Genomic DNA, 24,366 nt, shown 5'->3' on the forward strand with positions numbered 1-24,366 from the left:
CTTGGCCACTGCAGTCATTACATGACTTGGTACCAAGATAAAGAGGTTCATCAGGCATCTATATTCACTGGCCTATGTCGGATGCAAGATGTAAATAAAAGCATCCAGCCCAACCCCTGCAGCATATTTTGGCTGGATGACAGCGCTAACACTACGCAAATCTTCTGCATACCGTCAGACTTTGACAGTTGGCACGTACGCTTCCTCCTAAAAGCTCCTCCGTCTGCTCTTCCAGTGACACTGTCTTTATCGGGGCAAGTTTTTAGTGGCACAATAATGATGTCAGCTTGTACTTTTATATTGACTGAGATTTAGTGTTTAAAAAAGACCTTTGAAAATCAAGGTTTCCTCTTGTTTTATGGGGTGTTTGATGGAATGCCAAACTCTGCCCATTTGTGACTTGCTTAAAACTGACCTTTGTGTGGACGTACAGTCAATGTCCACATAATGGTTGTACCACTGCAGCATGTTGTATACCAGACATGGGCTACTGGTGACCCAGGGGGCCCTCATTCTAATTTTCTGCAGCCCTCAAAGCAAATCCTTCAAATTTGTAATTCAAGAAGTTGAAGGAATATTAAGCCCAACACAATACACAAAAAACTCTCAAAACAAATCTGCAGCAAAATGCACACAAAAAAATTCAAAAAATACACAAAATGATTTGAAAACAACAACAAAACTAGAACTGCAAGCAGTTATGAAAGGGGGCCAAGCCTTCCCACGTGACTCGGCCCCCAGGTTTCGTGGAGCCCGTGAAAGTACGTAACGAAAGATGACGGGCTTGGGGCGAGCGTCAGGACACAGGCCAACGTGCCATTTGCTGTGAACAAATGGATATGAAGTTTTGGAAGATGAGATTTAAAATATGAAAGTTACAGGCCAAAATACATCTGAACCCATTATAGCACGACCTACAGGTGCATATTTTGGTATGGGTGGTCTGTGTACTCTTATATATGTACCCTGTAAATTTCACAGCCCTCAACATAATAATTCACCTGAACACGGCCCCAGGAGCAACCAAAGGTCATACCCACCAAATTTGGTAAAAATCGGTCTTGCCATTTAAGAGATATAAATTTCCCGTATTTGCAGCACCCCCTAGTGGCATAAATTATAAAAATGTTGCTCATGCCCCCACAGTCACATGCCAACCAAGGATCTCAGATTTGGTGTTGATAGCATTTATTTTGACAAAGATATGCAACAGTTATACATTTTTATAGCTTGCTAGAAAACTTTACTCTGTAATTATTCGTAATTATTATCAACTTTAGATCAAGTCCAACTGAAGACTCTACGTGCCACACTGATTAGACAAAACCCCAAGGAGGAATTTGAAAAAGAAAGTTTTTGATGTGTAGTGGCTTACAAAGAGTAATATGCCGTGGGCGTGGCCTATGTCAGAAGATGCGACTCTTTATAGGTACCCCCTTTGTTCGACTACAACATTTTGCATAGAAAACTATTTAAAAACAACAATATAGCTTAATGATGAAATGAACAAGTGATAACACACATTTTAAAGAATCTAACTTAGTAAATAAGTGGAAAGAAACAGTATTTAATGCAGTGGTTAACAACCTTTTTTGGATCGTGACCCTATTTTGATAGTTTTCAATCATGTTTGAGCTCAGATATGTATTTATTTTTACTGCATTTTAGTTTAACTATATTCACAAAGTGAAAGTATAGAAATACAGTTGTTTAAGACTGCGTTGTTTTAATAATAAAAAATAATTACAAAAAAGTAATTACATTTTTCAGAAATTTCAGGCGACCCCACATAGGTTAAAAAATAGATTTATTGGCTCCCGAATAGATTTATTTCTATAGTTTTTATTATTTCCAGTCATCTCATGCCTGGGGGGGGGACAAAAACGGTCACTTCATTTGTTATTTTTCCACTCTCTCCCTCAAGTCCCCCCTGTAGGGCCATTGCGTAACCCTAGGGGTACACGTACCCCCATTTGAGAAACCCTGCTGTAAAGTAAGCTACCCTCCAACGTCTAACAGGCCCCCGCACTGAAGACTTTCAAATCCTGCTTTCTTAGCCCTGTTTAGATTTCTTTAATTTCATTATTTTATTGTTTGTTAATAAAGCAGCAGCAAATCATCATTTAGAATGTTGTGTTGATTGTAACCATGGCAACAGAAATGAAAACAAACACAGGAGATGAAAGCAACATGACTTGAAAGTACCTGGATTCTTCTGGAGTAGCACGCACAGCTCAAAGCTCACAGCTCTAAAAACGACACTTTTTTGTTGAACATTCTCTTGCTTTTGTTTCTTGAAACATTGATGATGGATCAAAAACCAGCGATGGATGTTACTTTTAGTGACTTTGGGGATTCTCAGCCCTTATTTAACAAATTCAGAGGGGCGTCACTCCACCCGCCAAAGCCACCTCGGAGGAAGAAGGTTAAGACACAGGAGATGAAGGGAGACCAACCATCATCTCCTGGAGACAAGGGTGAAGATGAACAGGTGAACCATCCACCAGCCACCGCATCAGTGAGTCCCTGTGAACCAGGCTGCACACTGGTACCTGACCAAGCACCACCAGGGTGTATCACATGTGAAGACATGAGATACAAGTCATTCTTTAAAACGTACCAGATTGAATTACTAGACAGGGACCTGGCCCATCTCATGCTGGCTCTAGAGGTTTCCAGAAAGGAGTTCCATGAGCAGAACATTGAAAAGGACGTCCTGAGGGCCGATCTCAGGCAGGCGCAGGAGAAATTCAAAAGTCAAAGTGATCAACACGACCAACTGTTGGATGTGAACGCCAACATGTTAGAAGCGGTGAGGTCAAAGGAGCAGGCCTACTGCAGTCTGGAGGAGCAGGTGAAAGAAAAGGTGACCCTGCTGGAGAACGCCCTGGTAGAAGCACAGAACCAACTGAAAGCCAAAGATGTGGAATTAGAAGAAGAGCGGTCCAGACACGCTAAGAAGAAACTTCTATGGAAAAGAATCCGCCAGTGGTTTACCAGGAAAACCAAACATTAGAACAAAATAAACCTCAAGTTTGACTTTTAATCTCTACCCCCCCCCCCCCCCCCCCCCCCTCCCCCCATGATGATTTAAAATGTTCCTCTCTCCTCTCTTTCCATTCTTTTCTCCTTTGCATGCAGGAAGAAACTTTTATTAAAAAAATATGAAAGAACAAATGAATAAACAATGTTTATAAAAATAATTGTTGCGTTGAACTGAGTTATTAAGTTGGGTCAGACCATGAAAATCATAGTATAAAAAGTTTTTTCCTCAAGAATTCTGACTTTAAATTAAGAAATCTGACATTTTTCTCAGAATTCCAACTTTAAAGTGAGAAGTCTGACTTTAAGGTAAAAAATCTGATATTTTTCTGATTTTAAATTTAGAATTCAGATTTTTTTTCCTCAGAATTCCAACATAAGGGAATTGGTATTGCACTGCACACTTTTTTAGTAATCTGATCTCTCAATGAACAATTTATGTCAAATTTGTGTTTAAATTCTGTTAGCTCCATGAGTTTTAATTCCACTTTCATTCCATCATTGTGCTCTATTGTTGTTTTTTCACAGTATTCTGAGCAAAATGTTGTAGATGGACGAATGGGGGCAGGGGCGCAAATCATGGTGGGGGATGCAGGGGTCGTGTCCCCCCTCAAAAAAAATCCCATTGTAAACACAAATTAAATAAATATTACAGTAAAGTAACCTTATTTTACTTTAAAATACATGTCATGCTGCTTACAAACACATTGACGATTTTAACAATTTAAATATTATACCCCTCAATTAAAATAAACAGTTTTATTTTATTTTTCAATTCTGATGCTTTTATACTGGCCATGTAGTTCATAGTGCTGTGGACTTGTTTTGTGGCATATTCAATTGTACTTTATAATTTTTATAATTTTTGTAAATGTTTGTGTATTCTGTAGATTTAGTTTAACACATATTCTGATGACAAAAAGTATAGCCTGTATTTTCATGTCCCCAAAAAGTAAAAAGTGTGCCAAGTTTCACGCTGGTTGGACAAAATCCCAAGGAGTAATTCTAAAAGGTAGGTTTTCCAGTTTTTGCGATTTTGCTCCGACAAAAGTTTAGACGGAAATGGGCGTGGCCTAGCCCAGGTGATTCAGTGCTACTCAGGGAATCTGTCCATATGAAGTTTTTGAATGTGCGACATACAGTCTGGGAGTTGTAGGCCAAAATGCATTGACCTTGGTTATAGCGCCACCTGCTGGCGGATATATGTGAATTTTTGCGTCCAAGGTCCCCTGGGGATTTTGGACCCACCCTCCAAAGGGCACCACCCTACCTTGCACGGTTTAGCCTGCAGCAACACTTTTACCAACGGAACTATAAAAGGTAACAATAATAATAATAATAATAATCGGAACGATAACAATAGGGTTCCTAGCACCGCTGGTCCTAGGAACCGCGTATGCTTACATACGCGGTTCCCTGGCCACGCGGGCTTGGCCCCCTAAATACAGAAAGTGACCCCAAAAAGCACAAAATTGCAACAAAAATGCAGAAAATTTCAGAAAAAAAATCACCAAATTACAACAAGAACACGAAAAAATAACAAAAGCACACATAATTACAAAATTACTAAAAGCTGGCAAAACATCAAAATCGCAAAGGCAAAAAAAATAAGTAAAAACCCCTTTTTTACCCAAGAATCAATGCTCAGATTGATCATTATTTCAAATGCTGACATGAATGTTGATAATGTGGCCCTTGGATCAGATACAATCACAGTCTTGTGGCCCCCACTGTGTATATGTTATGAAAAACATATTTATGAGTAAAGACATATATTTGCCCTCCACCATCTTTAATGTGGTGACTCACCACACAGCACCATATCTACGTCAGGGACTATAGCTGCAGTGGTTACTGTGGGATCTACACATAACTTTTGTAACACATGAGCGCCATCTCGTGGATGAATTAGAAATTATTCTTTACACAAATTTGACAGCATTAGCTAGATTTTCATAGAACCCACAATAACAGTTTAAATCTATCATGGTCAAGATTTGATGAAGAAAAAAAAAATGTGATGCCACAATGATTTGAGTTACATTGAATATTCATCAATCTGAATCATGTGAATCATGTGCAAAAACTTCTATCTGCCGGATTTTCCCTTTTAGGAGATCTTCACTATTGGAACCTAATTTATTTTCTACAAAGGCATCCGTATAAAATAAAGGGTTTGTCAAAATGTACAAATCTTTGAATTCAATTCCAAATTAAAAAAAATATCAGACTCTAATTATAGCTAAATGTATGAACTCTAAAACAGTGCCTTGCTCAATGTGCCATGTGCCTGGGTGTTGATCAGAAATGGCACGACTAAGAACATATGGATTATGTTCAATAACTGCTGACAGTGCTGTGCTTTAAGCCTCGGTACCATTTAAAATAAATAATTTACTCACTTGGGTGTAGAAATGTAACTAATTACTTCTTTTAAAACGTACCTAAGTACAAGTAATATTACAGATTTAGAAATATACTCAAAAAAGTACAAGTAGCCACAAAAAAACTCAATTACAGACGGAACCATCACATATATCTCTGCAAATGATGATCATTTTTCTTCGACAGAAATAGTCCTGAGTGAACAATTGTTTGATATCCTGTAACAGCTGTTTGGGTTTGTTTGTTTCCAGCAAAGAATCCTGAGGGACATGCAAACAGAATGTTGCTGAGTCGACAGTCTTAAGGGATGGTTCTGTGGGGAGATGACAGAGCTCTCACTTCTAACAACAGACCAGCAGAACTCTAGTAGGGTTTCCTCAGGGACCATCAGGAGGGTGAAGACAACAGAGAAGCCTTCCTTTGCCTTTCTGAGCTTCAAGAACACATGATAGTAAAAAAAAAAAAATATATGTTTGTTCATTGTGAAGAAATAATAATGATGATAAAAATGCATTAATTATATATACCGCTTTTTGGGGGGGGACTAAAAGCTGCTTTACAACATAAAGAAAAATAAAGAAAAAACAATAAAAATGAAAGAGAGGTTAAGGAAAAGCAAGTTTGAAAGACTAAACCTAAAATTTAATCCTATGTCAATTAACAATTGAATTTTAAACATTTCTTAATTTGGTGGGAATTTTGTTTGGGATGTCATATCATTCAAGTTTTGATTTTATAATTTTGACTGACTAAAATTACTGTATCATCCTTCTGCATGTTAAGGCCTCTCTGCACCAATATAACATGAGGCTGTAACATAGTGTAATGTACATCAATTATGTACATACAGCACTTTAAGTTAGAACTGTATCCGGTATAATTGTGTTTAATTTGTAAAGAAGCTGTATCGGTGAGCTGCCATTTTTGTTTTTTTTCCCTAGTTGTTTTGTATTTAGATTTATTATATTGGAGTTTACGTTGTTGTTTTGGCCTCGGTTCACCCTGACGTCACAGCTCCTGATTTCTCTTATTTAATTGTATACGCCCACATGTTTGTTATAAATCCCCTTTCCCTTTTGCAAATCTCCTCGCGTGTTGTGTGGCTAAATTTTTGTTGTAAAAATGCATTAGGTGGTTTTGTGGGTTTTCTTACAGATACATGGATCTTCATAGAAGTGATGGTCACTTCACGTTCAACAATTGGTCAACATAAAACCACTCGCATTTGATATATAAACAATCCGTTGTCATTTTCACTAAATGACCTCAGCTTAGTTCTCTTAAATGTGCTTATAAGTCAGGCCAATTTGCAAAACTTTATTCTTTATTTTCAAATTTTGATTAGATAGTCATAAATCACTCTATATTGGGCAGGGATGATTATACAGCCTTCAGTTTATGTGGGTTTAATGATTGAGAGCACAGAAAAAACACCCAGTACAGTTTATTTATTTCACATTGCACTGAATGATGCAGTTACTTTCACCCCACATGTTTATTTTTAGGAATAAATCTTGCCATGGCTCCCTCGCCTACAGTAAACTTCTCATGTAAAAACTTAACAAGGAAGAAATCTTGCACAATTGCACATTCACATGCACATTTATGTGCATGGGAATGTGCCAGTGTTCATAGCAACGTCGCTTTTTGATCCTTTGATGTCGGCTCTTCCTGTCATTGTGAAGCAGAATTCACCAAGCGTTGGATTGTTCCCCCACTAATAGGGAATGTGAGCTGGGTTTAGACCGCTGTGAGACAGGTTAGTTTTACCCTACAACCCCAACCTGACCTGAAGAACGTTGCTGGGCTTGATCAGAAATGGTACGACTAAGAACATATGGATTATGTTCAATGTGACTTCATCACAAAAAATAATAATTTACTCAGTAACGGTTAGGTGTAAAAATGTAATTAATTACTTCACTCCTTTTAAAACATACTTAAGTACAAGCAAAATTACTGATATAAAAATATACTCAAAAAGGTACAAGTACCCATAAAAGCAAATCAATTACAACTAGAAAAGCACTGAGAGAGCATCTACCAAGCAGTTCAAGCTCAGCTAACGCGCTCCGGTCACGGTAACATGGTAAACTCAGGATTACCCTGACTACCTGTCAACATTGAGCTGTTATCTAAATCCGTTCATAACTTTTCTTATCTTGCTAACGCACAGACAGACTGACTAACTGACAGATAAACTGAGGGTAAAACGTAACCTTCCGCTCTGCGGAGATAACAATAACGTGAATGCTTGAAATCCGTTACTTCCACCTCTGTAATTGGAATATAAATCAATTTATTGATCTAATGATGAATTGTTACATGCTTACTAATATACTAAATAGGGGTGTGACGATCTCGCGAGATTAAACTCGACAAGATTTCTCATTGCGTTAAAAAAAAAGTCTCTCGATATTTTTTGTTTTGTTTTTTTTTTATTTCTTGAGCTATCAAACTTCTATTTGTGACCTGTGGGGGCAGTCATGTGCCTTAGCTACGTCTAGCCAGCCTAAACCTAAAGCAGGAGAAGGAAAAGAAGAAGAGGAGGAGTAGTACATTTTAGTTCTAGTTTCAACTTGTGGAAGAAGAAGTTTATTCAAAGCTTATGCTTACATCATGTATGTAGAAGCGTTAGAAGAAAACATTTCAAAATGCATGTGCAACTCGGTTAAATAAAAGTCTGTTGGTCCAGTCATATATTTTGTTATAGTAGTTTTCTTAAAATCTTGTCTCGTTCTCGTGAATCCAATATCTTCTCGTCTCGTGAGCTCAGTGTATCGTCACACCCCTAATACTAAATGCTTTAAAGCGTAATGTGTCTTGTTGAAGAAAACCATATTATTTTATCTCATCATATTGTCCGTTTATCTCTCCTCAGTAGTGTGACTACTTTTGACTCTGAGCTCTTCTATGGCCCTGCAGCATTGCTCCAGACTTTTCCTCAGCTCTACCAGATCACTTCTGATCTCTTCCAGGATCTCTAGCTTTGTGAGCTTTCTGTCGATGGATGAGAGCGCCTCCTCATCAGCATCATCTCCCCCTCTTTTCTTCTCCCCAACCTCCTCATTGACAGCCTCCTGTCCACTGCTGTGAAGGTTTCCCATGGTTTGCTCCCACACCATCTCAAAGTATGAGTCAATGAAGGATTCCAGCTCCTCCAGGCTGCTGTTGCCCCACTGGTCGATGAACGCCTGGAGGCATCCGGACATGGAAAGCCTCCTGAGCGTCCTTTCTCTCAGCGCGTTATGGCAGAGTGTGTGCACGCTGACCTCCTCCGTGGGCATCCTGTGCTGAGTGAATGGAGGAACAAGATCCAGTGTTTGATGTCTGCCAGAGAACACGCAAACGTCACGGTTGGCCCCGGGGTGAAACTGTAGGGTGAGATGGACAGGTAGAGGTGAATCTGTCCACCATGGCCTGCTGTGTCCACAGAGCAGAGCAAAGATGGAGGACACCAAGCTGCCTCTGTCCATGAACCCATTCTGCCTTCTGTCCCTTATGGATGGTAACGCTACTGCGTCAGACGTTTCACGTGAAGAATGGGCTGAGTTCGACGATTCAGGTCCTACAAATAGAAAATTAACACTTAAAGATACATTTAGGGATTCAGAAGATGGAGTAAAAACATGAAACAGCTTTCATTATCACTTTCACCTGTACAGCTTAACCAGAGTTTATGAGGCTTTTTGTGATTATTGCATCCAAAACTAGAGAATCACTTAAAATCCCATTAAATAGCAAGCAAGTGATTTTATGGATTAATGGAGAGCACATATGTGCAGCACTGCAGTATATCAAGGTCCCTTGTCAATAAATAAAAAAAATTAAAGGGAACCTGCAGTGGAAACATAAAAAAAATAAAATGTGTTTAACCCTCCTATTATCATTCAATGTTTATCATTCAAAAAATAATTGGTACAATTGATTAAGCATATTTTTATGACGATTTCTTTTTTTTTTTCCAATCTGCTGAATGCATATTGCACACATTAGTATGGTGCATCCTCAGTTCTCAGGGGGAGGTATCAGGAAAACCTCTGTCATTTATCAGACCAAACTGACTCATGTCTTAGAAAAATCTCAGTCAGATGAAAAGGTCTCAGGCTGTCAGATTACACGGCCTCACTTGTCAAACCAAGCGCCGTCAAATAGTAGGGTGTCAGGCTTCAAAATAAGTCATCAGACTCTACGGCCATAAAACACGACATGACGTATTTTTAGGAAATCGTAAATACACATGACGGCATCAATGTGCTGCTTCGGATATGAGAGTAAATTGAAAACTGTCATTTTATTTATTTATTTTTAAAGGTTAAGCTAAACCAATGTTTAATTTAACTATAGTATTTATTTATTAATCAAACAATCTGTTGATATAGTTTAACTTTTGAAAAATAAAAGGAAAGAACGGCTTTTCAACTTACTGTTTGATTTGTACTTTCGGTTCCTTCAAAATAAAACACCATGTCGTGTTTTAAGGCCTGGTGTTGTTGAGTCTGACTTTAAATTTGAAGCCTGAGGCTGTACCATGTGACGTCGCTTGTTTTGATATGTGACGCCGCCAAAATTGACGGAGGTTTTTCTGAGACGCGAGTCCTTTTCGATGTAAAATGTAAAATGTACTCCATAAATCGGTGTTCCTCTGGGGTCAATTTGACCCCAAGCTGTTTTAGCTGTGTAAAACCTGTTGATGTGTGTGTGTGATCCGTGTGTCTCTTTTTATGTGTTGTGTATCAATAAAGAGAAATGAAAAGGGTACCTGCAGTGAAAACATATAGAACATAAATGTGTTTAACCCTCCTTATATCATTGGGGTCAATTTGACCCCATTCAGTGTTTATCATACAACAAATAATAGTTGACGTTTTTTGGGTAGAATTTAATTAGCATTAGGGATGTCCCGATACAACTTTTTCACTTCCGATACGATACCAATATTGCTGCCTTGAGTATTGGCCGATATCGATACGATACGATATCAGCATGAATCATACATGCTTTTATTACTTATTTTGTAGTGTGGAATGTTAGACTTGATCAAGTGATGTTACTCAAACAGAGAACAATAGTCAGCAGCAGTAGGTATGACAAAAACTGACCCATTTATTATTAACCAATTGGTTACATACATTTTAACCTTCAACATAATATCTACAGTATTCTACAATTGAATAAATAATAATAAAATCCGATATTTGTTTTCTGGCTGATATCGGACCGATATTCGATATCAATATCAGATCGGGACACCCCTAATAAGCATAAAACTATCCTGATGATATTTTTTTCATTCTGCTGAATGCATACTGTACACATTTGTGTTTTTCTGGGGTCAATTTGATCCTAAGCTGTTTTAGCTGTCAAAACCTGTCAAATCTGTTTGTGTGTGTGATTCATGTGTCTCTTGTGACTTTTTATGTGTTGAGTGTCAATAAAGAAAAATGAAAGGGTACCTACAGTGAAAACAAGAACATAAAATGTGTTTAACCCTCCAAATATCCTTGGGGTCAATTTGACCCCATTCAATGTTTATCATTCAAAAAAATAATAGTTGACGTGTTTTGGGTAGAAATGAATAAGCATAAAATTACCATGATATCTTTTTCAGTCTGCTGAATGCATAATGCACACATTTGTGCTCCGCTGCGGTCAATTTGACTCCAAGCTGTTTTAGCTGTGCTCCAGTTACGTAACTTCATCCGAGGCATCCGATGATTACCATTGTAAAGCAGACTTTATTTTTAAAATTCCAATTTCTCCTTCCTTGATAAGTGTTGTAACTTAAGAACAAATGTTTCCTGATAAGTTGATTTTAAATCACACCACCTTTGATTTCAACCACAACTCAATGTGATTGTCTAGAAAACCAACTATTTTGGTCATGTTCTGTTTCTGGTCTTTCTGTAACCTCCAATAACAATCAGTCCATTATATTTGTTTTTTCTTTGTGGTATTTGTCTTTTCATACTGTTATAAAGCAGCCTTCACAAAAAGACCATTAAAGACTTATTTGTACAAGAATTGTAACTTTATTTAATGACCTCTGGAGAACTGTAACAAAATTGTGCCACGAGAAACAATGTCATACTGGTTCGTATCCGATTTGGGTTAAATTCCGTAAAAAGGACATGGGGTCTCATTTTAGGAACTTTATCAAAGATTTAGTGTAAAAATCTGATTGGACTAAGGCACTATAGTCAAAGTTGTTTCATACGTGGAAAACAATACAAACAAAGGATAGAAGGAATGCTCTACTTTACCTTGTGATTTACTTGTGATGCACTGAAAGCTGAATGAGTTTGTTTTTATTTTTTTCCCAAAAATGAGGAAAAATCTCTGACTGTGTTTTATGCAAGATAGTTTTTTTTTAAAGACTCCAGAGAATTGTACATGAAAAATCCTTTATTTTTCTGATAAATAAATAAATACTGTTGACGTTTTATTCGCTGTGTGACTTTTTATTCATTGATTTTACCTAATGGTCATTTAACTTGGTGTAAATTTTGAAAATTAGTCAAAAGATTAGCTTCACCCTAAAATGGGGGAAATCTACGCAAGTGGTTCCCAAACTTTTTTGGTCCAAGTACCCCTTTCTCCTATTTCTTTCTTCTTTTTTTTTTTTCTTTTTGTTCTCTTTTTTTTCTTTTGTTTTTTTCTTTTTGTGTGTGTGTGTGTGTGTGTTCCTTTCTCTTATTTCTGAATCCAAGTACCCCCTTTGTCTAACTTCAACATTATGCTCAAAATTCTATGAAAAAAAACAAGTATAGAGCATAATGATGGAATTAATGAGTGATAACAGACATTTGAAAGTATCCTATTGTAAATAAGTAGAATTAAACAGTATTTAGTGCCTCTAGAATAAATATAGTTCTATTGTTTTTATCATTACTGGTCATCTCCCACCTAGTGTGGAACTAAGACTGACCCCTGTATTTTCAGTTCATGTTCTAATCAAGATCATTTTAATCATCATTAATATGATTATCATTTTTCACAAAAAAAAAAAAAAAAAAAAAGACAGAAGAGTGATTTTGGTTGATGCTGGTCCAACTCTCAACATTTTAGTCAAAGTATTTCAATGTGGTATATTTAGTTGTAAAACGTCATTTTGGGACCATCTTGAATCACAAATAAGCACTGTTAGCCCCGCCCCTTTTATACAATCTGTGGTGAGTAGGTTGGATTGAGAGAAGAGTGAACAGAGAGGTACAGTGAGTAATGAGTAGCTAGTTAACATAGCACTGATTGTTCATTGGAGATTTTATAGTACAGACTGGGCGTGTCTTAATTGCTCCAGGAGCCACGCCCATAATTAAGGTTTTTTTTTTTTTCTAATTTCCCTCCTAGTGGCAGGTCAGGAGAAAGCAGGGAAGTAATTAAAGTGCCTAGTTACATCTGTAAAATGTTTTTTAGGAGGAGAAATCACTAATGTCTAACTAATTACCATTTCCAAGTAACTTGACCAACACTGGTGTCTACTCACTGTCACGAGGCAGCTGATGTACACATGTGATTTCCTTGAGGTCCTTCTCACATGGCTGCTCAGCAACTGATGAAACACTTGTACACATGTGATCTGCTGTGTGTCGTCTGTCCTTCCTGTGTGCAGCCATCATCTCCTCCATCAGTTGGATAAGCTCCATCACCTGGGCTCCGCCCCCTTGCTGCTTATTGTCCAACGTATGGTATCTGTTCCCACATTTCTCCACCAGCCTCTGCAAAGGTTCTCCTTCACTCTCAATGTGGCGCTCGATGCTTGTGTCACCCAGCGAGTCACCATAGCTGAACAGAACCATGGCTCTATTCCACAGCCGCCCCCCCAATGCCATGAGCTGGTCCTCCAAGGCCACCCTGTGGATTTCTTTGAAGGAGGCGCTGACATTGACCACCAAGAGCACAGCGCACAAGTCTGTCAGAAGGTCAGAGGTCACAGAGAAGCAGCCGGGGGTATCCAGCACCGTCACCGTCTTATATCCAATTTGAGCTTGTTTTTCACTACAGGAAGTAGTCGGAGTGTCAGTGATAAATCTCCTCCTGCCCAGGATTGTGTTCCCACATGAGCTTTTTCCTGTTTTCCGGCCTCCCACAAGCACGAATCTCAGCTTTGGCAGAGGGCCAAGCTTCTCTGTGAGAAAACATTTGTAAAGCTGTTAATCATCAATAAAATCTGAAAAAATGAAGCAGTAATATAATGGTAAGAGGTTTTTTTACCTTTATTTGAATGGTTTATAACATTATTTTGTCAATACTGAATGACGGCCTTCATGACAACTTATTCATGCTAATGACAGGTGTCATGTCATTATAATGACAGCGTAATGTCAGCCTTATGTATACCCCTTCAAATAAAATGAATATTCACATGTACTGAATATCGCACACATAATTTGCATAATGTTTGAAATAAGTTTTATATGGATCATTTGTGATGAGTAGCTTCAGCAAATCAAATGTGTATTTAGTTATTTTTGCAATTTTTAGTCGGGTGAAATTGAACATATGATAAAAAATAATGTAAACGCCCCATTTTCAGTTAAATTTAAGGCAGCGATTCTCAACTGGTGAGTCGCGGACCTGTACTGGGTGAGTTGGGGACGGCTGGTCAAACATGAATAGATGCTTAAAGTCACTCATGTTGGTTGGTTGAATTTTTTATTTTTTTTTTAAAGTGGGTCACGATTTAATGATCATGGCAAAATGGGTTCCTGGGTGAGACCAGTTGAGAACCCCAATTTAAAGTTTCACATTTTAGTATTTTATTAGTTTGAGGTATTTTTCTCAATATTTTTATTATCCTGGTTAACAATGAATCTCTATATTTATAATACTATTTAATAGTGTTGTAGTACTTGAGACCAGTCTCAAGACCAGATTTTAAAGGTCTTGGTTTTGTCTCTGACTTGAAAGCGTCTTTACTCGGTCTCGGACTGCTCAAACTTTGGATTTTTTTGTCAAGACCGGTCAAGACCAGCACTGATTTTTGCTGTTCTTCAACTTTACTAATGTGATTTTGAGGAGAAGAACTTGGTAAAACGATAAATATCTTAGTTCTTCGATTCATGCATTTCCATTTTGTTGTCTGTCAAATGTATTTTAAAGAACTAATAATAAAGAGAGAACGTTATATAACTGTTAAACCTTGTCATGGTTTTTGAAATTGATTTTTAAGGTCTCGGTCTTGGGTTTTCTTGGTCTTGGGTTGTCTCGGTCTTAGTCTTGACTCAGTCTTGGGTCGTCCCGGTCTTGGGTAGTCTCGGTCTTAGTCTTGACTCGGTCTTGGGTCATCCCGGTCTTGGGTAGTCTCGGTCTTAGTCTTGACTCGGTTTTGGGTCGTCTCGGTCTTGGGTTGTATCGGTCTTAGTCTTGGCTCTGTCTTGGGTCGTCTTGGTCTTGACTCAGTCTCGACTCCCAAAAGTCTTGGTCTTGTCTTGGTCTCAGTGCATTCTGGTCTCAGGCAAGTCTTGGTCTCAGTGCATTCTGGTCTCAGGCAAGTCTTGGTCTCGTATAATGTGGTCGTGAGCACAACACTACTATCTACTATATTTACTAATATTAAAATTCACTTACCAAGATAGGACTTTGCCATCTGACTTTGACACCTCTTCCTCCTGAGTCTTTCATTCGCTCTCTCCCTCTCCTTCTTCATCCTTTTCTCCAGCTGCTCTTTCACACTCTTCTCTAGCTCATAATGCCAGAAAACGTCACAACTCGTCCTCAGTTCTTCGATCTTTCCAATCAGCTCCCTGACCTGAAACTCGTCTCCTTTGGTTTTACTGTTCAGGACATGATACCTGTTCCCACACTTCTCCACCAACCAAAGCAGAGACTGTCCCCCGCTCTCTATGTAGTGCTCGGTGGTCATTGCCCCGAGCCAGTCACCAAAACTCAAAAGTAGAATTACACTATTCCAGATGTGCTCGCTGATCAGCTCCAGGTGTTCCTGTGCTGCTCTTCTGAAGGTCTCAGTGACTGCTCTGTCCACACGAACTACCAGAAGAAAAACGTGTGGACCCGGGGGGCAGAGGGACAAGCTGAACACCATCTCCCTTCGATCAAAGATGGAGCTCTCATCGCAGAAGTAGTTCATCCACCAGCCTGGCGTGTCCACTACGGTCACCTTACGTCCAAACATCATCTTCTCTCCAATTTGGCACTGAGCGGTTCTCCTCAGACACCGGCTCTGGCTCTGCCGGCCCAGGATGGTGTTCATGGCTGAGGTCTTACCAGAGCCTTTTGCTCCAAGCAATACTATTCGAATGTCAGTGACTGGCCTCAGCTTCTCTGAAAGAATATAGAGATGGACAAGCAATGAGGTCAGGGAAATACATTTCATTTTTAGAAAATAGTTTACATCTCATATTAGTAAAGCAAGGGGGTCAAAGTTTGCTTCAGGTGGTGTTTCAGTTAAAGACAGGGAAAGCATTTTTTTTCAGGTTTCCATGAAGAAATGGTTGGAATACTAATGGAGCAAAACATTATCATCATGCTGTTTCACATTGCTATAGGGCTAACGTTGCCCTCAATGTTCTTGTGTAATTTATTTAAGAATTGTGGACTAATACCATGTTAACATGGTGCAAAGGAAGTAAAACTTGTAATTTAGGAACACAGACTACATCAAGGGTTCTAGAGACACTGGGAGGGGGTCACCAGATGCCTTCAAGAAACACAACATTGTTTTAACCATTTGAGCCCATTTTTGCTTTCTTTTTAACAGTTTTTCTGCAACAACAACTATCTTGCCATGGTTTAAAGTATTTTCATCACTTTTTCTTGCCATGTTTTTGCTCCTAATGCATTTTTGCTACATTACTCCCATTTCTGCCACTTCTCTGTCAAATTTGAATGCCTTTTCTGCACATTTTTTCCACTTTCAAAACTTTTTCAACACAAATAAACCCTTTACATAATCTTCCCACCTAATGTCTTATATGTTGACCCATTATTGTCACTTTTAACCTCTATTTACGATACATCTTTTTTTTTTTGGACCAATTTAGCCATATTTGCGTTTTGTCATGACCATTATTTGCCAATTTAAACTAATTGCTCCAATATCACTTTGAATCCTTTTTACCACTTTTTCTGTCAGTTTTTGGCCACTCTAATTGGAAACTTTTTAAAAACCCATTTCATCACCTTTTCCACCATTTTTTGTCACTTTTAACCCATTTTGAAACAAGGATTTACATCTTTAAGTTGACTATATACTTGGGCACAAATAATAATAAATGTCCTAAATAACAGTGGATATTAATCTGATAAATAAATATATGTGGTTCTCACAGATTGATAGAACACTGGACCATAATTTTCATGAATTTATGGATGGGCCCCAAAAAGCTCTCCTCTTTAGTCCCCCTTATAGATGGCCCTGTCCCCACATAACTCTTCTGAAAAGGTTAAGAACCACTGGTCTACACTACACTAATGCAAAGGAAAAGTCCTTCTCACCTCTCATGAGTGACCTCTGACGTTTCACTCTGATCAACCTCAGCCGAGCTTTTTCTTCCACTCTCCTCTTCTCCTCATCGGCCATTTGTAAGACGCTTTCCTGCACTTCATACACACTCATTCCATTCTCTGCGACGAGTTTCTGTACCTTGAACAGCAGCTCAGTAATCTCGGCCTCATCGTCCAGGACCACACTATGGCACCGCTGACTGCACTTTTCACTCAGCCATTGGAGGCACTTTCCCCCTCTCTCTATGCACTCCTCTGCTTTTGTGTGTTCAAACTTGTTCGCAAAGGTGAGAACCAGCAGGCAGTGACCCCACACCTCCTTCCCCAGCAACGCAACATGCTCCTCCACCGCCCGGCGTCGTCTCTCCGTGAAGGCCGAGTTTGCCTTGACGATCAGAAGAAACACATGTGGGCCCGGCGAGCACAGAGACACCCCAGAGATGATCTCTCTCTTCACAAGCTTGGGTGTGTCCTGAACACTGAAGTCGCACCACCATCCAGGAGTGTCCACCACCGTGAGCCATCGTCCAGCAACCACCCCCATCCGCCGACAGCAGGAGGTTCTCTCCTTGGTGACAAAGTCCTCTTTTCCCAGGATTAGGTTTCCCACAGCGTTTTTTCCAGAATTCCTTCCACCAAGAAGTACAATCTTCAACTGGGATTGGCACCTGCCACTCCCTAGCAAGAGAAAATAAAATTGAGGAATACTTGCTGTCCAGGCTTTTTGTCAACCATGATGGAGTAAGCAAACAACAGTAAAAACAGGTCAATAGAAGATGGAATCTCGAGACTTGGTAAATTAAACTCCCGGTCACATAGAGCCATATAGTTTAATACTAAATTACCCTTAACTCTGGGGTGTCAAACTCATTTTAGTCCAGGAGCCAAGTACAGAGCAGTTTGATCGTAAGTGGGCACTTCTATGTATACATACAATACAAAACATCTAAGAAACTGATATGTGCATATAATCCAAATTTAAAAGTAACAAAAGCCTTTTTTTTTTTTTTAAGATTTTCTCTCTAATCCCTGGTAGAATAAAAAAGTATTTTCATTGCTCCTAAAAATAATTTGTTGACTTAAAAAATGTATGGCAACTCTTGAACTTTTTAAGTATAAAATCAGGACTTAATATAGATAGATAAAAAAGCTTTGACAATTGAGACTTACGGAACGATAAATCGCTGACTGCCATCATGGATGTGCATTTGTCGTGTATTCACATTTCCCTTCCTTCTTTCTGTTCTCTTCGACAAAATCACAGTCCGAGCTTGATGTGGAACGACTGATAGCAGAGCTTTGTGTTTTTATGAGTATATGAGTCTGAAGGTTGTCTGTAATGAGTAATCTGAGAAACATGCAGTCAAATCAACAGAGAAACATTAACTGAAACTGTCCACGTAGCTCAGGGATCAGGGATCACTACCTATGGCTCCAGAGTCATTTGTGGCTCCCTTTCATTTCCATTAGCCGTGACCAGACACCGTGCCATTCTGCCATCAAGTACAGCACGTCATCTTGATCCTGTATTGTCATTCAACAAAAATGATGCACATTTACAGGGTAATCTAACAAAGACAGAGAAATCTTTGCCCCATGTCAAAAATGTAATGTAAACAAGAGTTTTCATCCTACTCAATACACACCTCAAAAAAATAAAGAGAACACTTCAAAAGATGTAACTCCAAGTCAAACAGGCTTCTAGGAAATCAACCCATATATTTCAAACATATTAGGGCAGAACAGACTCCACAGAGGTCTGTGTGGAATCAAAGCAGAAGTCCATAACCGTACACAGTCCACCCCACATACTGGTGTCAAAGGAAGACTGATAATAGACAGGATAAATCGTGTGTAGACCTAAGAGAAGCATTTCCACGGTTTAGAGAACATGCACAATTCATTTGCAGCCGCTGCTCAGGACAGTAAATAGAGTGATACGTGCATTTATGGTAGTCTCTAAAATATCAGAAAACTCTCCAATAACGTAAAATAAACTACCTAAATGTGTCACTAGTCTCTATTGAGAAAAAAAGTTGCTATGAACTCTACAGCTGTGAGTTGACATGGATGCCGGTGAATTCAAAACAATTCAAAACAGAGAGGGGGGTGGGGGAGAGTGGTCAATTCCATACAAGTCTCACAATATGTATTACTATTGTACAATAAGATCACTATAAGACACTATATTAAATAATCCCTTTCAAATTAAAAGCACAAGGTAATTTTCTCTGAATGGACATGACAGGTTTTTGTGAGCTTTAAAAAGAAACCAGTCTATAATACTTTCAGAAATTGAACACACTGTATTATATTTTGTTATTCCAAAAATTACATTCACTCAGTAGAATGGTCAGAAAGTGTAAATGTTTCAAATAAAGTATTGTGTATGGAGTGATATTCTATATACTGTACAGTATTTATTTTTTGTTCTTAAAATTCATCACTTCTAATCAAATTGATCAAGACTTTTAATACTTACAAAATACTTCATACAAAACAGTGTTAATGCATTTTTTAACCATTCTAAGTGAGGTGATATAATATTGTCGAACAATATCTACCCGTTTGATGATTTATTTATTTTTTACATCATATTATGATATTGATTGGAGTAACGGTTTTATGATATTAATTGTGAGACTGTGGATGATTGTTTTTATTATTATTATTTTACATGTAGTCACACAACAATGTCATTACAAGATTAAATATTGGGTGATTATTTAAATTTTCCATCTCTTGAGTTTTGTCAGACGAGATACTAGATTTTTTTTTTTTTTTTTACTAGCAGGAATGCAGCTTTGTTCATAAACTGTATTAATGTGAAAAGTGCGTTTTTGTTTTTATCTGTACTTGTTCAATAATAATAAAAAATAGATAAATTTAAAAAAAAAAAACCTTGTTCAATAAAAAAAAAGAAAAAAAAGAAGAAGAAAAAAAACGTCCTTCTTCCTACTTCCGGTTCTTTACATAAGCTCCGCCCGCTTTAGCAGACAGCGTTACACAAGCAACACAACAGCAAACCGAGCAGACCAGACTGCACCGAGAAGCCGGCTCTTAATCGGAAAAAAAAATGGGGTTGTTATCAATCAAAGTGGAATACTGGTATATTTCTTTTTCTTATGTATTCCATCTGTGGTTCTTATTTGGCGCATAAATCTTGACCTTTTCTCTGTAGATTAGCATCACACACTTGCAGTTAGCAGCAGATCTAGTTACACTCGGTTGGTTTTCAATGGTTTTTCATTCTTTTTTCTTGTTTCTTTTTTTGTTTTTGTGTGCAGTGGTCGATGAGGGTACGAACCCCGCTACAGGGAACTCGCCCGTGTGGTCAAAAATGAGTTCCCTCATGCGGATGTTTCAGGCTTTGTGGGAAGACAAGGTAAGTTCATTAGTAATAATGCTTAGTCATGGTGAGAAATCTACAAAGCATCACTATTGACAACAACATGTATGGAACATTTCTTAATTTTTTTATTTTATTTTTTTTCCTATTATTTAACGTTTTCTTCATGAGTACATTTAGATTAACATTTTTAATTATTATTGTTTATTTATTTTTTTACATTTGATATTTTCTAAATTAAAGCGCCAGTATACCCCGTAACCACTGTTTTTTTTTGTTTTTTTTTTGCTAAATACGTATAGTATTAGGTATGACGTAATAAAGTTTATTGATCCTAGCCCCATTCTTTACATTTTTGTCTGAATATTTAAATTTAGCGTTTTTAGTTGTAAAATGTCACAAAACGTGGCTGTCCTCTTAGTTAAACAGTGGTTATTACAATTTAATTTTGCTTAATTAATATAGTGCTTTGCATATAAATCATATAATACAAAATGCAGTACGTTATTTAAACTTCACATAGATTTAATAAAAAAAAAAAAAAAACCTCAGACTGGAGGGACTGGTTTCCTCTTGTGAAGCGCTGTGAGGGCGGTGCTGCTGTGAAGAGGGTGTGTCTTAACTACTCTCAAAGCAACAACCATAATCAAAGCATTTTTTTTTTTAAGTCCCCCATAATGGCAGGTCGACAAAAAACCTGGGCTTGGTTTTTCAAGGTTTAGTTCGGATAAAATTAATCCATATTTGTAAATCCTTCTGTTTTGTTTTTTTTTTCTTGTTTTGCTATCCGTGATCACGTAATCCATTTTCATTTTGAACCGGTTTTTCAAAGCAACATCAGATTGAATCAATCTGATCCGGATAGAAACTTTTCAGGATCACCAAATCTGGATAACAGGTGCTCATCTTTAAGTTGAGGTTTCGTTTATTCAGACAATGTTTTTCAAGATTTTTTTTTTTTTTTAATCTCCCATCATGTTTCGACTGTCATTGTTACAGGTCACCAGAACAAATTCCTCGTGTGTATTCATACACTCTTGGTCAATAAAGTTGATTCTGATTCTGATTAGAGGAGTTCTGCTGATCGCCTTTGATGGTTCCTTTGAAGTTTCACTTGACTTCCATGTAATAGTTCCAGCAAGATTAATTTTGTCTTCTTTTTGAACAATATGTTAAGTTGATGTTTTGTTTCTTCAGACGAGGTTTTCCAGGACATTTTTGTCTCCTGACATGTTCAAAAAGTAGACAAACGGATTCTTGCTGGAACTAGTGCTCATCTTGGTTTGATGAAGGGCACTTCAAGCCTTTGGAGTCTCTCACCAACCTCCTGCATTCTGCCAGAACCAGCATACAGGATGTGCAACAAGAAACACGATAGTTATAGATAGGGGTGTGACGATACACTCAGCTCACGAGTGCAAACAATATTATGCGCAAAACCAAATCTAAGTTCTACTCTATCAATACAGAGGACAAATAGTGCAAACGGAGCCTGACCAAGTATGTCATTAACAACATGCTGCAACTACACAGCCATGTTTTTTTTAACTGTTAAACTTCTTCTTCCATAAGTTGAAACTAGTCCAAATACCTCCTATCTCCTTTACTATCCACTGTTCCTTAACCCCGTGACGTCATCCACGGTGTTAGGAGAGGAGTTAGGAAAAGGCGATTACGTTTGTTTTGACGATCAGACGCACTTCTACTCGGTGACGTAATAATCCTACAGTTGCGTCTCCTTTCCTCAGTTTATAGAAAATTAGAACACTCTTTTATCATAGCAACCACTTAAACACTTCCAGGGGTTAAAGAAAATTAGATAGGAAAGAAGATAGGATGGACTAAAACGACGCAACCTAGGACTAAAATGTACTCCTCTCCTCTTCTTCTTTTCCTTCACCTGCTTTAGGTTTTGGGAGGCTAGACGTAGCAAAGGCTCATTACTGCCCCCACAGGTCACAAATAAAAGTTTAGATAGCTCACAAAAAACTAAATCTTGCGAGACAGATTATTAACGTGACAAGAAATCTCTTCGAGTTTAATGTCGCCAGATCTCATGGCACAAGATCTTGTCACACCCCTAGTTAGAGACTATTTCTATCTGATCTCTTTTGTAAACTTGTCTCTTGTCTCTCTTGTGTTTCTAGCCAGCTTTGAGATTGAGATCAATGGGCAGCTAATCTTCTCTAAGCTTGAGACTGGTGGCTTCCCATATGAGGATGACGTGGGTACCACATTATGTCCAAATGTTCCTTCTTAAACTTCAGCAAGCTAGTCTAAATTGCATATTGTTCTGTTTTTTTAATTTTTTATCGAAGGTTATGAATGCAGTTCAGAATGCAGTCGATGGGAAACCAGTAGAGAAGATCACGAAGAGTCGAGCTCCATGTGTCATCATGTAAACGCCCCTCACGCTGCAGCGTCCAATTCCACCTTTGGATTATTTAAGGAGTGAAACTACCAGCTGCTTCTATGCACGCCACCAACGCCTGACCTCACTTATCTGGCTCTCTTCTCTGTTCCCCGTGTGGTGCTCTGGGCTGTTAATGACTACTGTGGCTCCAATTGTTGAAAGGTCACAGTATGATGAATCCATTCCTGGAGTTACCACCAGAAAAGGGAGCGAAGATGAGGAGGATTATGGTCGATGGTGATTTTGAGGGATTAGCCTTTTCATGTGTGTTACTTATTTTCTCAGAATCGTTTCTTTTTCTTCTCTAAATCTTTACCTTGTATGCAATTACCAAGTACCAGTAAATGCAAACACTTAATCGAGTTGCAAGTGATTTTTTTTTCAACACAAAGGGAGGCTGTTGGTGTCTCTGCACCACTCTATGCCTAATAATCAGTTAAGTATGCTTTCTTTGATTAATTGATCAGGGTTCCCACAGTCATGAAATTCTTGGAAAAGTTATGGAATTTGGAAAAACAGTCTGGAAAAGTCATGGAGTATTTTAAGTGTTTAGGAAAAGTTGGGAAATTGAGCCTATTTTATTTTAATATTTATCATATCTTAAAAGCAGTGGCTGTCGGTACGGTTGCCGTATCAATATACCGACATTCTATCCATACACAGCGCCTCTATTTGGCCAGTTTAGGTCATGTGATAGGTATCCTGAACCTAACCCTAAAAATTGTTGTGATATTGGGTTATAGCCTAACTCTAACCCTAAGGCGCTACGTACTTGTACTTAGATAAACGTAACCAATAGCACCGAGTGTTGTCTATGTAAAATATTTTAAAACAGTTTTGAATAAAGTGTGGGAAAACTGATTGATGATTAACATAGCTTAGATTTAATCAACATTTGTCAATGCATTACCATACTCTGTTATGGATTTATGACAGTTACATTTTCTTTAATACTGTAAAACGCAGCCTTTGTGGTTCCACTGACTCACTGGTCTGTGAGCATTACTGAAGTCTGATGTCTCAATTGCTTTCAATAAAAATCCTGTTTCCGCATTGTTGTGTGTAATTTATAGCAGTTCTAATCTCTCTTTATGTAAGACGTGTGCTCAACCTGTTGAGCTTCTTTTTGTGTGGCCTCATTTAAAGGGCAAGGCACTCCTAAATCACTGCACTTTACAAAACACCCACAATTATGAATATATTATAATTATTAATATCTACAATTCTATTCCCACTAGTAATAATTGTAATTGTTGATATGTACAATAAATTTCTTACCAGTCATAATGTTAATTGTAGATATCTAAAATTCAATTTTGACGAGTCAGCTTGGGATTGTATTTCGTGAGAATTACATTTAGATATCTAAAATATAATTATTACTAGAAACAACTTTATTTTACATATCTACAATTCATTTTATAACTAGTTAGAATTGAATTATAGATATAAAAAAAAGAGACTTTCCACTAGTTAAAACAACATATCCGATTAAATGTTAAAATGGCTTGCCATACCCACAAACATCCCCATTACTCAGCAGAAAAAGACAAGTGTGCCTAAAACGGGAGTAAATGTCTTATATTTTTTATTAAATTCAACTTTATTTATAGAGGTCACATTACAACAATAGTGATCTGGAAGCATTTTTTTTATGGTGCAGGGCTTTGTTGTCATGGGAGTCCTTACGTCATGTGTTTACCATGATAGG

The 24,366-nt window shown here is 38.0% G+C and overlaps 2 protein-coding genes across 2 annotated transcripts; one reads left to right on the forward strand and one right to left on the reverse strand.

The window, feature by feature from the left end:
* Positions 1–7,780: 7,780 nt before the first annotated feature.
* Positions 7,781–18,220, reverse strand: LOC114468443 (GTPase IMAP family member 8). Its single transcript, XM_028455337.1, has 5 exons — positions 18,064–18,220; positions 16,885–17,571; positions 14,998–15,711; positions 12,914–13,555; positions 7,781–8,995 (listed from the first exon to the last, which is right to left on the reverse strand). The coding sequence occupies exons 1-5, from the start codon at positions 18,089–18,091 to the stop codon at positions 8,295–8,297; spliced, it is 2,772 nt and encodes a 923-aa protein (XP_028311138.1). The 5' UTR covers positions 18,092–18,220; the 3' UTR covers positions 7,781–8,294.
* Positions 18,221–19,872: 1,652 nt separating this feature from the next.
* Positions 19,873–23,708, forward strand: LOC114468405 (migration and invasion enhancer 1-like). The gene is made up of 4 exons (XM_028455278.1): positions 19,873–20,001; positions 20,181–20,278; positions 22,390–22,466; positions 22,561–23,708. Exons 1-4 carry the CDS (start codon positions 19,970–19,972, stop codon positions 22,642–22,644), a joined length of 291 nt encoding a protein of 96 aa, XP_028311079.1. The 5' UTR covers positions 19,873–19,969; the 3' UTR covers positions 22,645–23,708.
* Positions 23,709–24,366: the final 658 nt, after the last annotated feature.

Source organism: Gouania willdenowi, chromosome 8 (genome assembly GCF_900634775.1).
Source record: "Gouania willdenowi chromosome 8, fGouWil2.1, whole genome shotgun sequence".
NCBI lineage: Eukaryota > Metazoa > Chordata > Actinopteri > Blenniiformes > Gobiesocidae > Gouania > Gouania willdenowi.

Excerpts from the sequence above, each read along its gene's own strand:
- LOC114468443 (XM_028455337.1), bottom strand. The coding sequence starts at position 18,091 with ATGATGGCAGTCAGCGATTTATCGTTCC. Across the intron at positions 17,572-18,063 it reads AGTCAGCGATTTATCGTTCC|GGAGTGGCAGGTGCCAATCC; the intron begins GTAAGTCTCAAT and ends TTCTCTTGCTAG. Across the intron at positions 8,996-12,913 it reads ACATCAGCTGCCTCGTGACA|GACCTGAATCGTCGAACTCA; the intron begins GTGAGTAGACAC and ends TTCTATTTGTAG.